At 41.1% G+C, this 18,374-nt stretch overlaps 1 protein-coding gene across 4 annotated transcripts in view; it reads right to left on the minus strand.

Moving 5' to 3' along the window:
- Positions 1-16,532, minus strand: part of adcy9 (adenylate cyclase 9) — a 47,535-nt gene extending 31,003 nt beyond the window's left edge. For all 4 annotated transcript variants that reach the window (XM_038713987.1, XM_038713985.1, XM_038713986.1 and 1 more), the window contains exon 1: positions 12,196-16,532. In XM_038713987.1, the coding sequence (XP_038569915.1) occupies positions 12,196-14,086 (1,891 nt within the window). In that variant the 5' untranslated portion in view covers positions 14,087-16,532. The remainder of the gene's footprint in view (positions 1-12,195) is intronic.
- Positions 16,533-18,374: the final 1,842 nt, after the last annotated feature.

Here is an 18,374-nt window from a genome sequence, read left to right on the forward strand (position 1 = left end):
ACTGCAGTCATTCTCCATCTACAAACACTAACAACAAGTATCAACAAAATAGCCAAATAATAGATATGTGCATACAGAACACGCCTAATGAACTTAGGGACAAAGGGATGTTTATTTCCCACTTCACTTCACTACGTATTCTGTGATTTTGGCGAAACTTTAAGCCTTTAAAGGGATGGATTTAGATACAATTCAACAATTAAACAAATACATATTGAAGAAATGTCACCACCGCTCTTCCAGACTGTATTATTCTATTATTATTATTATTATTGACTGTACTATTCTTTGCAGCAATGCTAAGCAAGTCTGCACTAACAATTATACCTGACACCCAGTTTTGTAATGAGCTAATCAAACATTTAAGCAACAAAAGTCATCTGAAAGACGTTTGTCTCATTTTCTTTTCTTATTTCTTGCAGTATCGGGTTTGTGACTGCCCAAATCACACCCTTACTTTTCCCCACACAGGCAATAAACTCCCTTTCTCTCTCTCATAAGAACTTCAGCTATATAAACCAGTGCAAAGGAAGCTCATGGATTTTTTAACAGGCTTGAGGCCATTTCTGTATCTATTATTCATAACAGCTGTTTAACACAGCACCACTCCAGCGTACTATAGTTGGCACAGAGATGTGAGATTATATATATATATACATACATACATACACACAAAAAAAGTTGGAATAGGTAAGTAAGGTAAGGTAGGTAGGCCAGCCAATCATTTCATTTGGACCGAATTAGAAAATTGTCTGCACTTATTACAGTCCTGCGATAACCACAGACTCAGATTTTTGTGTCAGAGCTTTAGATTTATTGATCACTGTCGGGATGTAAAGAGAATTTCAACAAATAACAAAAAATGCTTCTGAAATAAACTGCCTACCGCAGCTTTAAGCTACACAATTCACTGCCAGGACAAAAAATACTGCAGGGCGGCGCCACTGAAGAAAATGCAAGTCACATTGTTAGCAAGTCATGAGAAAATAATTTTGTGTCTGTTAGATACAGGCAAACACAGCACACACAGCACACACACACACGTAAAGATAATGTAATGTGTTCCAACACTGTTAAGCTTCATAGAATAACTGACAAGTCACATAAGCCTGGGCAACCCGTGGTCTCTATTACACACACACACACACACACACACACACACACACGAAAGACTGGACAGACCTGTCAAAAAGATAAAATACAAAATGAGCAGGTGACTCATCTGTTTGGTATTTATTTAATTACAGAAATTAACTTAGACTTGTACTAAAAATAGAAAGGTGTATTACACGGACAGCAAACTGCCAGGAATGACTAGTGAAAGATTAGGTGCATGTGTTTGTGTGAGTGTGTGCACACTACACATGAAATGAGGCTAGGACAGGGTTGAACACGCTTATCAGCACTGAACATACACAAACCCATTCGACTCAACACATTCTTGAGCAATAGGAATGACAAACTTGTAGTGAAATATGTCGGGTGGATGGATGAAAGAAGGTTGATGAGAGAATGAGTCTATTTGGAGCATCAGAGATGCAAAAGAGGATTAGGAGAGAGAGAAAAAAGAAGACTGTTGAAAGCTCCTGTTTCAATGCTTCTGGCCCTGCTGCTTCATTAGCTACTGGCTGTCACTATTAAATAATGATTTAGTCACATCTACACCATCCTTTCTCTCTCTGGAATACACATGCCGCATTAATGGTAATGGGGAAAGGATGTGCCTAATATAATATTGTAGAAGTGCATAATGTAAATAATTGTAGGTCCATTCCTGTGCAGCGCTGAAAAGTCAGGCAGAAGAGCACTGACAATGCTTTTTAGTGTTTGAATGAAACTTTCTTGAACCTTTTGTCAGCTAAATTATATTTTTATTCAGATGTGTGTCACACGTTATCTTGTGTGTATTGTCTAATGTAGAGGAAACTCATTTTCAAAACATTGTGATTGAAAAACACCTTGTCTAGAAAGTGAAAAAACAATCTTTCCATGCAGAGCAATGCATATTGTACGCTTTGGAAAATGATTTGCAGTAATGTAGAGTATACAATTTGTAGTTTATGGGCAAAAAAAAACAAAAACATCCATGTGGTATTTTTAGAGCAATAAACACTACATAGTGTTATCTAGTACTCAATGCTGTAATATGAAGATCTGTTTGAATGACTGATAGATTAAAATATATAATGTATCCTGTCCATCATTTGTTTTAAAGGATAATTTAACACCTGGTCAAGGTCAAGGTCACCTCTGCCAGGCCTGGTATCACCAAATGTCTTATAGAGGTCATATTATGCTTTTTGGCTCTTCCCTTCTTTTCTTGTGTTACATATCTTTTTTTTGTGCATGTTATAGCTTTGTAAAGTGAAACGGTCCGCCCCAAAGGGAGTTGCCATCTCCAACACTGCTCCTGAACTCCCTGAACTTCCATAACCTATCTGCAACACTTTGTAACACGTGTCATAATGCTCGCCTAGTGGCTGGTCAGGCACGCCCTCAAAAACTCTGGTGCAGAAACACACTAAGCTGCAGCACAGAGTGACAAGGTCCACCTGCTGCCTCCCCTCACCCCGACTCTCCCTACAAATTAATCACTTAACATTCTGAAACTCTTCAGTCTAGGTTGGGAAGCCGGTTTGGGAAAATATACAGCTGTCAGGACCTGCACTACTCTGCTTCTGATTGGCTAGTAGTCCCTAACTAGGTACTGCACATTTGCAACTCCCAACAAAGTAGTGAGATGCTTCACCTGGTAGCTAAAATGGAGCCTTCGACACACAGAGGTACTGCAGCAATGTGCAGTATGACAAAAATATGGTGTTTTTTGAAAATTATGTAAACCTATTCAGGTACAACCAGATAAATAAATAATTTTTTCCTTTACCGTGTAATTTCAGGCCATTTAGTCTCTACTGACTTATACTGTGCCGAGGACGCTTGTTATTTTATGCACAATGTCATAGAGAAAAATACGTCAGGTAGTGTAGTTTTAAGAGCGACAGAGGTCAAGGTTGATGGATGTTTCTATACACGTCCTTATGTGTTGAACTGCCACAGTTTTTTTTCCTCAGCCAACACAAAATGGAGGAAATAAATTAAATGCATTTATTTCACTTTAGCACATAAGTATCAAAACACTTCTGCGGTCATGGATATTGGCGAAAAGGAATTTGACTGAAGCTGCACAAATTTCAGAACTGCTTTTTACCAGTAGGTTACAACCACCAAGTCAGTTTGGATTAGGGAACCCTGGTCTTCTTTAATTGCCTACCACAGAGATTACTGTTAAACCTAGGATTTCACATTAAAACAACATAAACAACAATCTAGCTGATCACCACTGTAAAAATCGAGATGTATGATCCTGCATCAAAAGTCCCATTTGTCTTTTCTGTGTCCTTCGCCACTAAATTTCAGTATGGTCTCCATCTACACCCCGCTTTCACGTGTTCAGCTCTCCTGCTAGTGAGCAGCATTTTTCTGTAATCATACACGATGACAGTCAAGACACAGACTGAGACACACTTACACGCTTGCAAGACCACCCAGTCAAGCGATTACAGTTGACCTTTGAACCTTGTAGTGACAGTGTTGCTGGAAACCAATGAGCTGCGAATAGCGTGGGGGCGAAACAACACCATGTTGGGTCACAGGCCTCAGGGCAACTGTCTAACTTTACACAGAGCATTGCTCTCACACAAACACACATATAACACAGACACACAGGGGGAGGAGAGATGTACTGCATGCATACAAAGGAACAGAGGACATCCTGAAGGTGGGGGGTGTGTGTGTGTGTGTGTGTGTGTGTGTGTGATCGCAGGGGGAAGGCAGTGCAAAAGCAGAGGGAGAGAAAGGAAAAAAAGATCAAATAAATAAAGAGAAACATGCACACACAGGGAGTTTACTGAACAAAGTAATCATTTGCTTTTCCCCTCTGCACTCACCTCTCTATGATAAATCGCTGTGCATATACATTTGTGTCTGTGTATCTAAGGCACAAAGACTTTCATTAGTCTTTTTGTTTTATGTCCTGGATGTCTTATCTTATCATATTACATTTTAAAACATGTACACACACACACACACACACACACACACACACACTTTGTATGACCGGCCAATGCAGCGCTGCAGCTAACATTGAAAGGTGAAGCTCTGAGGAGGAGAGGCAACAAAAATGCAGCAGAGAGAGTAAACTCACTGCTGTCTGTCACCTTTTCTTCTTCCCATTTGAATCCACTGAAAACAGCTGAGATACTTTGGCCGAAAGTAAAACATGAAATACTGTTTTTTTTCATTATTATCTATTTATCATTGTTTTTTAAATGATTGATTAATGTATGTGTTTTTGGTATGTGTGCCTGAAAATGACCTATTGTTAATTTAGATGCCAATGAAGAATTTTCTGTTGATCAGCTCATCAATTAATCAGCTAATCTCATGGCTCTAAATTCTGTGGTTTTTGCCTTTTTAATAGCAGGTGTTTTGACTTGTTACAGAAGGAAAAGCAGGGGTGTTACTAATAACATTAACAATGGATCTGTTTAAGGTGTCTCAGTAAGCCAAGACAGTGTGACAGTGAGACAACATGAACAATACTGGGAAACTGATGCAGCTAAATGGAATTCAGCCATAATCAATGTTTTCATTTACACCTGTGCTTTTCAAGCTGTGACATGTCAAAACCTATTCATTTTATTGCTTTGTGTTTCTTTTACATCTTGTCTTAAGGGCACTTTGAACTAACCTGCTGTTGAAAGGTGCTACAAATAAATTTGCCTTCTGTGAAAAAGGCCAGCTATGAACAATATAAAGTGGGGCAGTGTTGGTTAGAGTTACTACACAGCAAACCTTCCCTAGACAGCCTGAATAAAAATAAACACCCATGATATCACCATCCAGGAAAACACCATGAGACAAGTTACTGTGTGTCTTCACCTGTTAGTTTGAAAGTCCCAGTCTCAGCAGAATTCCACACAAACCCATGAATGTATTCCATGAAATTTGGCACTTAGACCGGCCTTGGGTCAATGAACTACTGATAGTGTATTATTATTATCTAGATTTCCATGACTCCAAGAGGAAAGAGGGCCAGCCTCAATCTGCAGAGAACAAATTTCCAATCAAGAGTGAACTATTGAGAAGCCCATGACAAAGCATATGGTCGCTTGTAATGGAAAGAAACAACACAACAAAATTATTCAACTAGCTAAAGAGCAACAGAAATGTCCATGTGATGTGAGATACTTCCCTTTAAGACACTTAAAATGTTACCTTTACCAGAAAGCAGTGAATAAAGCCAAATGTGAAGCGAATGACCCACTGGGGCTGGCCTGGTTATGGTTCAGGTTCTGCCATTTGCCACTGCATATATAGGTGATTTAGCACAGACTAACCCGCCTGAGGGCATAGACTGCAACACACCGCACTGGAAAGGTGAGCTTGTTTGGACACATGGGTGTATATGTGCACAAATGTACAAAAAGAAAAAGACACATGCAAGTAAGCACCTATTTGTGTAGACACACACACACACACACACTGAAACTGACAAGGTGCCAGTGCCACCCTATGATACCACTGGAACAGTTCAAGGTCCAAACCTTGAGTCTGCAGATATATAACATGCTGCTATACTGCACTGTAAACTAAAAGAGTGTACAGTATACTGCACACACACACACACACACACACACACACACACACACACACACAAAGCTACAAGCCAAATGTTTATGGCTGGTAGATTTCAGACACAAATTAATGCTTTACTATTGAGTGGCTGTTGAATTTGAACATGGATCTGTCCGTGGCTGGTAAATGTTCACATTTTAAAAAGTTAATTTCCCACCGACACACTCACCTACACACGCATACACACACACACACACGCCTTAAAACTCCACAACCTAATTTCCCCAAGCTATCATACTCAACAAGGGGAGCCTATAAAGGCATTTACACAGAAGAAACAGGCAGGATATAAAGACCAGCTAAACAAAAACCCAGGGGAAGAAAGCTGCAGTCCTCACCACCTGCAGTGAAAAACTAATGTATTTGTGTGCTACAAACAGAAAGAGGCAATGTAGGACTAGATATAAAAAGGACAGAGGAGACACAAGAAGGAGGACTGGGAACAAGATTAGTAAGATTCAGGTACAAAGCAAGGGTGTGAATATCATAGTGTCTCACTAGATATACCATAAATGGGAGAAGGTTAAAAAGTGAAAACTGAGAATGGCATTGTCATGAGACAAACAGAGATAGACAGGGAAGAAACACTGTGGGCAGACACTTATAAGTCCTAATATGCCTTAATGAAAAGACCTCTTAGAAACTCACCAGCTCACACACAAACAGAGATTGCAGAAATAGAGAAGATGAAGGAAGTGTAGGCAAGAGCAGAGTGGGACGATCATCGGGTTACCATATAAGGATTTAGGAGAGTGAATATCCCTCAGTGAGTGACTGGCAGATGCAAACTATTCAAAAGCATCACATTAGAAAAAAAGAAATTGCAACATTTAGTAATAAAGAAATTCTTTGCAGATAATCTAACTGTGCACCCGGTAGTTCAACCTCCTCACTTTCTTTTCTCCCAGCAATGTCCGGTTTGTCCAGTTTTTATATAAATATGAAGTCGTACCAAACAACGCTAACAACACTGGAACCGGATGTGCACGGAATCTAGCTGCTGAGAAGCTCGAGTGAAGATAAATCAATGTTGTAATCCCAAAAACTAAAGTAAAAAGCTAATTTTATAAAAGCAGTTTACTCCGAGCTCCTCCCGCGAGCAAACGGCGTAGCTGTCAGAGCATAATCCAGTTGGACTACGGGTGTTTATTTGAAAATATTCAACTCACGCAAATTCCTTCGCGTTGCCTTCGCTTCGCATCGCCGGCGCCGCCCGACAGGAAATCGCCCCTCTACCTATCGCCCCTCTATCCCCCTCGCCCCTCTTTGCATTGACTTTGTATGTAAACTCAGTACCCCAAACGCTCGCTTCGCTTTTGGTCTGAAAGCACCATAATAAGATGTTATTTTTTTTAAATTTCTTATCTTACAATTTTAGTATTTTAGAGCATAATCTATAAATTTTATGAAACACACTGTTAAAGTGGATATAATATACTACAACACTGTGCATGTACTTTTCATTAGTTTTCACAGTTCACACCTCTCATCTTCTTTTGAAGTACTGTGTTGCATGATAGCACGCATATAGTGGAGCGGAGCACCACTACTCCTGATTTATGAGCACCAGCTACTAAAATTTCACACTATCATTAGAATCAATGGGCAACTAACGCTTTTCACTTGCATATTATGCGTTTTTGGCAACACAATCGGGGATAATGATGAGGCAGTGGATAAGACACATGCCTTTGGTGTGAGAGACTCGGGTTCAATTCCCCACTTTAACACATCCATCAATGTGTCCCTGAGCAAGACACTTAACCCTAAACCATAAATAGTAATTGTAAGCTTTGGATAAAAGCGTCAGCTAAATGAATAAACGTAAAAAGGTAACACTCCTCATTCTCGTGAAAGATACTGTAATAAGAGTAGCATAGCGTTCCTTTAAGGAATAGGGTAATGCCTAATGTGTGTGTGCACCGAGTGAGCGGTTAAGCGAAAGTGAGCGGAGCATTGGAAAAGATTAGCAAGAAGTTGTCAGTCTGGCAGTAAATGTACAATGTAGGTTACATTGTGTCACTTAATAAATGGTGCAGCTTCTCAAGACCAAGAAAAGTCTTTCTGTTGTTTACCAACCTCTGGAAAAGTTAATGCTAGCAAACATCTCCCATGGGCTTACATCAACTGTCTGGAAGCTGAGCAGGAAAGCCTAACAGTACGGTTTTTTGGCTGTGATGTAATGGTAAATTTATACGAAGTAATGTTAATTAATTAGCTGTATGCCATTACTACTTACATGTCCAGTGTTATGAACATCAGGTACAAGCTTGGACTAAACTAGTGCACAGCTCTGTCATGTAAACATACTGTATATCTTGATAGTTAAATTATATTTCAGTTTTCAAATGAGTTTGTAAACTGGTTTGTTAGAAAATAAAAGAAAGATGGTAACCATGGAGGAACTGAGGTTCTAGTAACTAGTCACCTTTAAGCTAATGAGGAGATGTTTCTTTTGGATTTTAATATACAATTAATAATTTATTAATTACAAAATAATTTACTGCTTGGTAATTGTACAGAAGGGAGTGAATAAATATGCTGGTTCTTACAAGTTTCCTATTTTTTAATATTCATTTCTACACATAATTTACAACTTTTGACATTTAAGATATAAAAAGGCAAATATGAATTATCGTCATATTAACAGGGTTTCCCTAGGGTTTCCCTACCTTAGGAGGTGAGGCCCAAAACACCATGGGTGCTGCGCCATGAAGGTAAAATCATTATGGAAAGCATGTATCTACTCTAGCTTTTCCAACTTTGTGTACATATGTGGTAATAATAATGGTCCAAAATGATGTGAAATTGCATATTTTTTCATTGGAAAACATAAAATGTTATTGGGGGAGGGGGTTAGGGGTTATTGGTGTTTTATATGCAGATATAAAGCAGGGTGTGCTTTGTGAGCAAGACAAAACAATTTGCTCTGCTGCTGCAACTCCATCCTAGGGGGAACACTGTAATGCATTTGTCAACAGAAGTATGAGTCATCCCTGCATCTTTCATGAAATACATACAGCAAATGTGTGAGAATTGGCAGTTAAGATAGTCTTGACAAAGCCGAGGTACTGCACTGAGATGAGAGATTGTTTGCCGCTGCATCATCCCTCACAATCCATTACATTGATCACTTACAGTTTCTGATACTACAGCATCTTATTAACTGGCTGCTTTCATGGTCAAACAAAGCTTGGTTAGGGTTAGTTTAAAGGAGTTGTTGTTTAAAGGAAAGCAGGTGATGGGTATTTAGGAACTAACAGAAAGAGAATAGGTGAAAGCGCGATTTCATTCGGCCTGCTGGGGGATCTACAGCAAAGCCTCGACTATAGACAGCGAGGCAGCACTAAAGGAGTGTTACACAACACTGAGACTGAGGCAATGAATGTGATAACAACGAGGATGAGGTGTGGAACGTAAAAGAAAAGGATGCAGAGAAAGATGCAAAGCATAGAGACAGAAGAGCTAACAGACAGAAAGGGGTGGGGAATTAAAGAAATACACCAAACTATTTCGCTTAGATAATACTGAAAAATATAGAAAGATACTGAAGGTGTCAAGACAAGGGAAAGAGACACTGTGTCTGTAAAAGTACTGGGGATCATTAACTGCCGTATAACCTATTTTCAAACCAAAGAATGGAATAGGTATTTACTGTTTGTGTACTTTGAATGGGATGGAAGAGAATGGAAAACAATAGAGAAGAGTTATAGCTCAATTTGCATTTGACAGTCTTAAGTCAATATTGTAAAAGAATTTGATAGATAGGTTAGAAGTGACACTGGGCCCATTGAGAGGGATGAGTGGAGCCAACATCCTCCAAAAGTTTGGAACTACACTATAAATTGAGCAAGTGGCAACTCTAACAAACTGCACAGAGAATGGACTTTGTCCTCAGAGGAAAAGATGTCTTATAAAACTCAAGGTATTCTGGTGGTGTGACAAACTTCTGGGAAATGTCAAATTTAGGATGAGCAAACTAACATAACGAACACTTAAAAAAAAACTGATTTGTTCATTGATTTCACCCCAAGTCACTTTGAAAAATTTCTCCCGCCTCTTTGTCTCCTACACAAAGTAGCAGTTACATGGGATTCTGGTTATTTGTTTCTCTCAACATGAAGTGATATGTTGATTTCTCTCAAAAGGAAACCATGTCCGTTTCTCTACAACAACAACAACAAAAAAGACTGGATCAAACCCTCTTTCTCTATTAAGGTCATCTCTTTCTTTGAGCAAGAAACGGTGGGTCTCTGTTTCAGCGGGGAATTCAATACCATCATCCGCTTTCTCTCCCTCAACAAAAGCTCCATGTCAATATCTCACTCTGTCACTGTTCCCCAGTCTGGAAATAGAGAGAGAATGGTGATGGCACCATTTAGAGCCAAGTGTGAATGCACTCTGATATAACGCCTGACAATAGAACAGATAGTCTCTGTTAGCAAGAGACTAAGATTAGACAGCCCAAGAGGAATTCCCTGCTGGAGAGATTACTTCCATTGATGCTGCTTTCCACAGTGTATTGAGACAGACTGAGGGTGTGTGTGTGTGTGCGCATGCATAAGAACTCAATATAAGCAGTGGATGTTTGTTGTGGACAGTCAAGTCAAATTTCTTTCCATATCCTTTACCCTCTGCCTGGTGTCTCTACACCCACCCACCACCATTCCCATCCTCCGTTATTCATTTAGCTGACGCTTTTATCCAAAGCGACTTACAATTGCTATACATGTGCAACTAGGGGTTAAGTGTCTTGCTCAGGAACACAGTGGTGGATCTCTCACAGTGGGAATTGAACCCAGGTCAAACCCAGGTCTCCCACACCAAAGGCAAGTATCTTATCTATGCGCCATCACCACCGCCATCACGTGAACAATATGATATTCAACCTGTTTAATCAAATTTAGTCCAGTCCAGTACAATACCTGCCTAAAAACAGTAAAGCTGTTCAGCCCTGGACCTCCACGATATGAGGAAAGTCTGTGATGCACAATCTGCATTGTTCACTATTGCGATATGACTTAAAATAAATAGTATACTATTATTATAATTTAAAAAATTAAGTAAAATATTTTTTGTCAATTTTCCTCAATAAAATAAATATCTCAATAGAAAAATTAAATGCTGATTTGTTTGTGATTCAAATGAATTAAATCAAACATTTATTGAACATTTGTTATTATTGTTATTGAGGAAAATTATATTGGGATCATTATCATAATTGTTTTATTGCCCGCCCTAACTGGAAATAAATCTAAATTGTCAGTAAAATAAATAATATACTGACATCAAAATACTGAGTGAAGTTTAGAAAGAATGAAGAACATCGACCAGTCAGCATCAGTCTTTCTGTCTGCAAGTTAAATAATGTTATGTAGGTTACTTACAGGACTTGCATCACGTGACTAATTTTAACCCAAACCATAATCTTTTCCTTAACTCAACCAAGTAGTTTTGTTTTCTAAACCCAACCAAACTGGTTAGGTTTAACATACTTAAGGTCCAGTAAGGACTAATGCTTTCCATCGGTCATATAGGTTATTTTAAGAAACTGTTATCGATGTCGTTTTGGGAAAATTGACAGTCGACATATTTTGCTGTTTAGGTACAAGGACGTGTTGGCTGTAAGCATCCATTAATGGTGTTACTATGAAAGTTGTTGGATTTCAAATGCATGTGTTGTATTTGGAGATTAAAGGTTCTAATATCAATGACACAAGCCTCTGACATTCAGATATGGAGCTTCAAAATAAATCTGCAGAGTGCTGCACCAAAATAAGAAATACAAATTTGTATGAAACCACTGATAGCATAAGGCAATCAAGGTCATTATAGACCTGGTAATATATGTACTTGAGCAACAAAATAGCATAAACCTGTGTGCTCCATTTTTCACAGATTTTATTTTACTTTAATTGGTTTAATGAATTCTGTTTACAAGACAGTGACACTGATATTTGGTATATGTTGATGTTGATGAATGTTGAATGCTTTCCAATTGATATAAACCAAAACACATCTCTCTTCCTGGTGCTCAAATTTCTTTGTAGCCTGAGCTCCTGCTTCTGTTGGTGGTCCATTTCAACCAGACTAACTGGTCAGATTACATATTTTTGCCTAATGACCCCATTCAACCTCGATGACCAGCTGCTACATGTTCAGACATGTTCAGACAATGCAGGCTTTCAACTTTTATCATATTACGTTAGACTTCATTTAACTGTAATGTCCTCCTCTTCTTGTTATCATATGTGTTAAGCTTTTTCTGCAATGTTGAGTATTTTATCACACACTTTAAAGATAAACTGCTAGGTATTTTTATTAAATTGCTAATCTTTTACAGTAATAACCAGTAATCCGTAGAATCTGTGTTCCGTACCAGTGATTCTCTCTTTGTGATTTCCTTGAATTTATATAAATAAATGTTTAACTTCAGCACACTGACTTTCAGTTTAAGTAGAGAACTCGTGAGGAAGTCAGAAGTAAACAGCCACTTACCCTTCAGTTTCTCCACCACACTCTGCCCGGCTCGCTCCACCACCTGCCCATCCTCCCTCTGGTAATGGTCATCCAGGAATTGAGCAGTAGCTTCTGACAGGTGGACCTTGCCCGCCACACCGAGCTGCTCCATCAAGTTAGCCAGATTGACATCATTTGACCATACATCAAACTTGAAGCGCTTGATTCCCAGGATCCCACACAGCACGGTGCCCGTATGGACGCCGACACGCATACTGACAGTCTCACATGTCTCCTGGCAGAACTGCTCGATGGCCTGAATCATGCCCAAGCCCATCTCCACGCAGCAGTAGGCGTGATCCGGTCTGGGCTCAGGGCAGCCAGCTACACAGTAGTAGCAATCTCCCAGGGTACTGATCTTTTCACAACAGGTTAATTCACAGAGCCGGTCGAAACGTCCAAACAGATCATTGAGAAGGCCGACCAAGGCTGGTGCTGACTTATTGGCAGACATTTTCGTGAAACCCACAATGTCCGCAAAGAGGATGCTGACAGGCTCCATGCGTTTCATATTGAAAGGCCGGAAGATTATCTGTGCACGGGGGATGGAGGTCTTCTTGCGTTTGTGATTGTTGTGAGGGTGATTCTTGGGGTTTGTGGCACTTTGGGCTTGTGGAGCTCCAACACTTCCTCCTCCACCCACTGAGACAGCTGAGGCAGAGCAAGCCCCAGAGGAATAACGCTTGCCAGAGTTCTCACCACCGCCCTCATCATCACCTTGCTTCATCAGCTCATCTGCAACTCGCCTTGGCATGACAGAGTGGATCATACGCTCCTTTAAGGCCTTCTCCACCTCTAAGTCTTTGCCATGCATTATAGCCTGGCCCACTTTGAGGAAGGTGCTGCGGGAACGCACCTCAGACATAATGAACAGGTGGATGCCAATGACATGGGCACACAGGTGGAGCAGAGCTTTGGCCGGGCCCAGCCAGCGGAGGGTGTCTCCTTCCCAACCAGAACCTGAACCCACTGGTCCTGTCCCCCATCCAGTAGTGTCATAACTCCTTTGAAGCAATGGCAGCCATTCTAATGCCTCAAATAATATAGAATACAGGAGCCCCAGCATCACCGAGGCATACAGACGGACATGGAGGACGCTGTATAACAACAACAGAACCTCCATGCACAGGGAAAAGGTGCCCACGGGGGAGATGCAAGGGGTTGGAGGTGCTACTTTATCTGGTGAGAGACGTGAGGCATTCCCACCGCCAGCCCACTCTAGCTCAGTGTAGCCAGCAGTCTGTATCTGTGGAGCTAAAGTGATGGCGAAGGTGACCGCGATCAGGAGTAAGGAGGTTTGGTTGTACAGCCATGTGTAGGGCTGGGTGAAGGTGAACAAAAAGAGGAGCACTAGGAGGACTAGAAAGCAGGCAGTGGAAGCTAAGAAGGTCATGGGGTTGCAGCGGTCACTATTGACCCCAAAGTACACCCCCCAGAGTACAGCTGCCACTGCCAGGTAGAAGAGAACATAACGGAAGCGCCGCTGTGTCTGCGGAAAGCACCTCTCTTGGCATGCCTCTTCCAGGATGGGGGAGTCAAACTTGGGGTCCCAGCACTGGGCAGCAGAGCGTTCAAACAGCGGTGGTGCCTTCCTATGCACCCTCAAAGTGGAGGTCGCAGCTGGTCTGGAGTCTGCTGAGCTGCAGCTGGAGGAGATACTGTATTTGTGGAGGTTAGGGTTCATTTTACTCACAGCCCCATAGCCTCCAGCTGCTCCTGCTCCACTGTTGGCCGGCCTCAGTGGCTCATGTTGATGCACGTGTGGCGCACTGTTGGTAATCCGCACTGTCACGGCGCCATCCCCGCTGGAGTCGCAGCTCACTTCCGTGCCGTGCTTGAGAAGCTGCCGGTGATGTTGCAGAGTGGCCATATTGACTGATGTGACGAGGAAAGGGGGGCTGGTGCTGGAGAGATGTTAAATATTAATATCTTCTGATGGTGCTCAGGCAATTAGACGCGGTGCGTGGGCGCCGTGTGTGCACGTGTGGCACGGAGGGGAGGCGGCGGGGAGATAGTGGCAGACAGTGAGAGCAAAGGTGTTTGTTGAAATAATCACACTGCATGAATGGTGAGCACGGCACAGACGTCTTTGCTACGCACACAGCAGCCTGCACTCTCACTCACGCAAGACGCGCCGTTCCAGTTTCTTGAGCAGTTCATTATCCGTCCCCGGGTTTGCGTCAGTACTCACATTACATGTATCCTTCTCCAAAGAGGCTCTGGGTTGGAGCCCAGCTTTCTCTCCAGCTGCGGTAAAAACACTGTCATCACTCTTTCTGCCTCCTGAATTGAACATCCTTCTCGGAAAGGAATGGTTAGTGATGCAACGGGGTTTTATGCCTTCATCAAGTCAGTCCCTGACGTTACATGACTGGAAATTACCTCCGGTCTTTCGATACCGCTGACATTAGAAAGTCAGACAGAAAAAAGCCCAGATTCTTCTTCATTCAAACTCAATGTTTGCGTGAAAAAACAGCGTTCAGGTCCAGGACTTCATTGTATGTGAAGATATAGATACAAGCTATCAACAGTTGGCTCTGTGCACAACAAGTGGCTACAAAAGTAACACTGTCCCTCTTATCTCCACGACAAATGGCCCATTGGCACTTCTTTTTCCCCTCTTAAAACACACCCAAAGAATTGTTGTCGTTATGAACAGCAAGCAGTGCTAAAATAAATATGGGTGGACATTGTGAATTCCGTCACTATAAAGCATCAAAACTATAATCAAAAGTGTGCTTGTCATTCCTCACTTAAAACACTTCTCTCGTTTTACATAAAGTAGCTTACTTTATATGCTGTGAACGTTTCACATAAAAATGAATGCCGGCCTAAAATGAGATAAAAATTGTTAATTCCTTTAATTAAAAAAAGTGAGTGATCTGTAATTGAGGCTGTTTTACCTTCCTCTGTCTCCCTTCTCATGCATGGCTCAGTGTGCTAAGGATTTGCATTACTTATCTCCATACATTCTCCATACATGTGTATTCCAGCGGGTCCTTGAAAATATTTCAGACTGAGTTATTTTGGAGCCCTGTCCAGTCCGAGATCCAGATCATAAGAGGCCTGACAGGCAGGCCTATTCCCACGGATCCAGCCCCGTCCTTTCCTGAACTCCCTCTCCGGATCTCCACCGTTTATTCCCCCTCTGCCTTCCAAAGAGGGGGTCGGGGAGGGGTGTGCGCTATTCAAAGACGCGTAATCCGAAAAGAGAAGCGCAGAAAATACCGTCCGCTGGCCCAAATTCGTGTGGCTTTGCCTCTGCTGGGAGTGTCTGCAACTTGTTGCGCGCAGTTGGCAAAATGTACAGCTATGGGGAACAGCCTCTGTCGGAACAGGCTGGTCTATAAATAGTGATGATCAAAACTCTTGCAATAACAACACCAACGGCGTGTAACATTTCACTACTTTTCTTCAACTTATTCTATGGAAAGCATGGGCGCTTAATACAACAAAACGTAGGAGTTTAAAAAAAAAAAAAACACGTCGTAAAACGCGTGCAAATCGTCAGCGACCTCTTGTTTCCAAAAGCTCCCAAACTTTTTTTTCCCAGGCCGTATTTCCTGCGTTTGGAGAGGAGACCCAGTTTAAGAGTCTCTGGTTATTTGGAGCTGAGGCTGGATTTCCTCCCCTTGCATTCCCCAGAGCAAAGAAGTAGACACCCACCAAAGCAATAAAGGGAACCCCTTGGATAACTCCGCGGTGGGATTATCAAAAACCGCCCACAAACGGCACTATCTCCTTATCTCAACCAATTCCTTAGGTCTGTGTAGGACTAGTTTTCGCTGGCATGCATGTGTCCAACAAACACAACACTGTGCGCTCCGGCTGTGGTGCGTCCTCTTCCGTCTGCCGCTGGTTGCCTCCCTTTTCCCCCCAGATATAGCTCTCCGCTGAGTTGGGGGCTAAATAAAACAGACACGCGGCGGGAGTTTTGCGGTTGGTTTTCCGTTTTATCCGGGCGAACGCAATACCTCCACTGCCGTAGTTGCCACCATCTTCGCTGTGACTGGGTCGGAAATCCTCCCCCAGCTGTTGTGGCGGTTCGGGTTGGTGGGACCAGCCTGTCAAGCAAACCACCTTTTAAAAAAAACACGGTTTCCGGTCTTGCCTCTCAATGAGGCCAATAAGCGTGATTTTTTTTAAATGCCGTTCGCGGTGACTTGTGGTCATGAAAAGACAGTTATCCAATACAGTGAAGCTTTGAAGGGCGATGAACTGTGTTTTGTTGGTTAGAGAAGATCATTCACACTGACAAAAACACAAGGTTATGTCATTACAGCCCACAAAATCCCAAAGTGAAAACAAGTGAAAGTAAACAAATAAGCTAGGATACATTAAAAACAAAATATATACAACAACGACGTCAAAATCGGTATCGATAGTAACATTAGCAATAACTGACCTCATGCTAACGTTAGCTAACTTATTTGCTAACATTACAACCATAGGATTACAACCCACAACATTCACATTTGTCATGTAGCCTATCTTACAACAGCCCCAAGACAGACTGGTCACAGTATTAGTTTATGGTTTAAAGTAGGCTATAGTTTATTGAATTTTAATAGTTAATTTCTTTTCACAAACAGTGATTCCTGTTTTTATCATCATCATAGACAATGTTAACCCAGTCAGAATTGGCCTGTGTACAGGCACCGTCAACACCGAACTAAATTTAATGCTATAGGCTACTAAATGGGAAAATATTAAGGCCTACATAACAAATTCACTGTTAATTTACTATGGTTGTATTTGGACAGTTAGTGATTCCGTCATGACATACAGTTAATATGGCTACAAGTTCTAATGATAGATAATCACAAACGGCTCTCAATGCTATGCATTTCCGATATGAAAGTTAATATTTCATTTCTTATATTCGTATTTATTTATTGAAGATAAGTGGCCACTCCGGATCATTAAATTTAAGCATAGCTCTTAAAGGCTAACTTTACTGTTAACAAGAGGTTGACGTGTATGTTAAGCATAATTACTAGCACAACACAAATGTAAATTATTTTACAAACTAACGCCAAACCTAAGTGAGTTAAGTATTTAACAAGTAAGGTTACCAAAGTGAAATACTAAACTATTTAGCGGCTTTAATTTGAAGGCAGACGGTGACCTCCGTCATCTGGCTGGTTGTCTCTGCCTAACTTGACACTTGGTGGTGGGTGCGGGTCCAGAGTGGAGCTCTGTTCAATGTGGACAATTGCCATAACTACTTTTTAAACCACCACCACTAATGTTTACTGTCTTTTCTACAGCAAACGATTATCACCCCTCACACTCATCTAGCTGAATGAGTTGCTAATGCTAATGAGTCAACCTATTGTGCTTATAAACGCTATTAATGACAGTTACAGACGTGTTTTTTGTTGTTGTTTGTTTAAGATATAATTTCTATATAAACTCTTTCACACTCAAGCAGAGACAATATTTTTTCGAGTAACGTTAGTACTGCCTAAAACTTGAAACTGTATTTTCAAGGAAGGTTTCAATTTATAAGTGCCAGTCTTTATGTAAGCATCACAAGACGTTGGAAGGGGCATGTTAATTAGCTAAACTTTGGTGTACTGATCCCCACCACACCTTCGAGCAGCGTGGACCAGTTAGTTTGATAGACGTGTCTCTAATAGGCCTAAATGTTAATGCAGTGAAGTAGGACAATATGACATCTCAGTATAATATTAATGCTTTTGAGACATGCATAAAATTAGATGTTAACGTTTGAATTTAATAGGCTACTCATAAAAGCTCAGTTATTTTAATTTATTTTTTTTACCATTTTCAAAATATTATAGGCTATTGTCAGTGCCAGGGAGCAGTAATCCTTTACTCTACTTGTTTTATGTGATAACACCTCCTAAAATTGGCAATTGGCAGTAGTATAGCTCAGTTTGCCTTCTGTCCCTGACTGAGTGAAGCAAATAATGTAGCCTAATTACCTACATCTGTCTTGTACATTGCATCAACAAATATCAAATATGCAGCTGAGGTGTGTTTTGTGCGGGTCTTTTGAGATGAGATCTGGATCCTTCACAACTCTGTTTTGAGAGTGATGAAGCTGTGCATGCAGTCCATATCCGTGGGATGTAGTTCAGTGTGATGTATAGGAAAAATATGAAATCTAATACATTCCTTTTTATTTGTAT

This window comes from Micropterus salmoides, unplaced genomic scaffold, assembly GCF_014851395.1.
Source record: "Micropterus salmoides isolate LMB-PRFRI ecotype aquatic unplaced genomic scaffold, ASM1485139v1 Ms_hic_scaffold_12, whole genome shotgun sequence".
Lineage (NCBI taxonomy): Eukaryota > Metazoa > Chordata > Actinopteri > Centrarchiformes > Centrarchidae > Micropterus > Micropterus salmoides.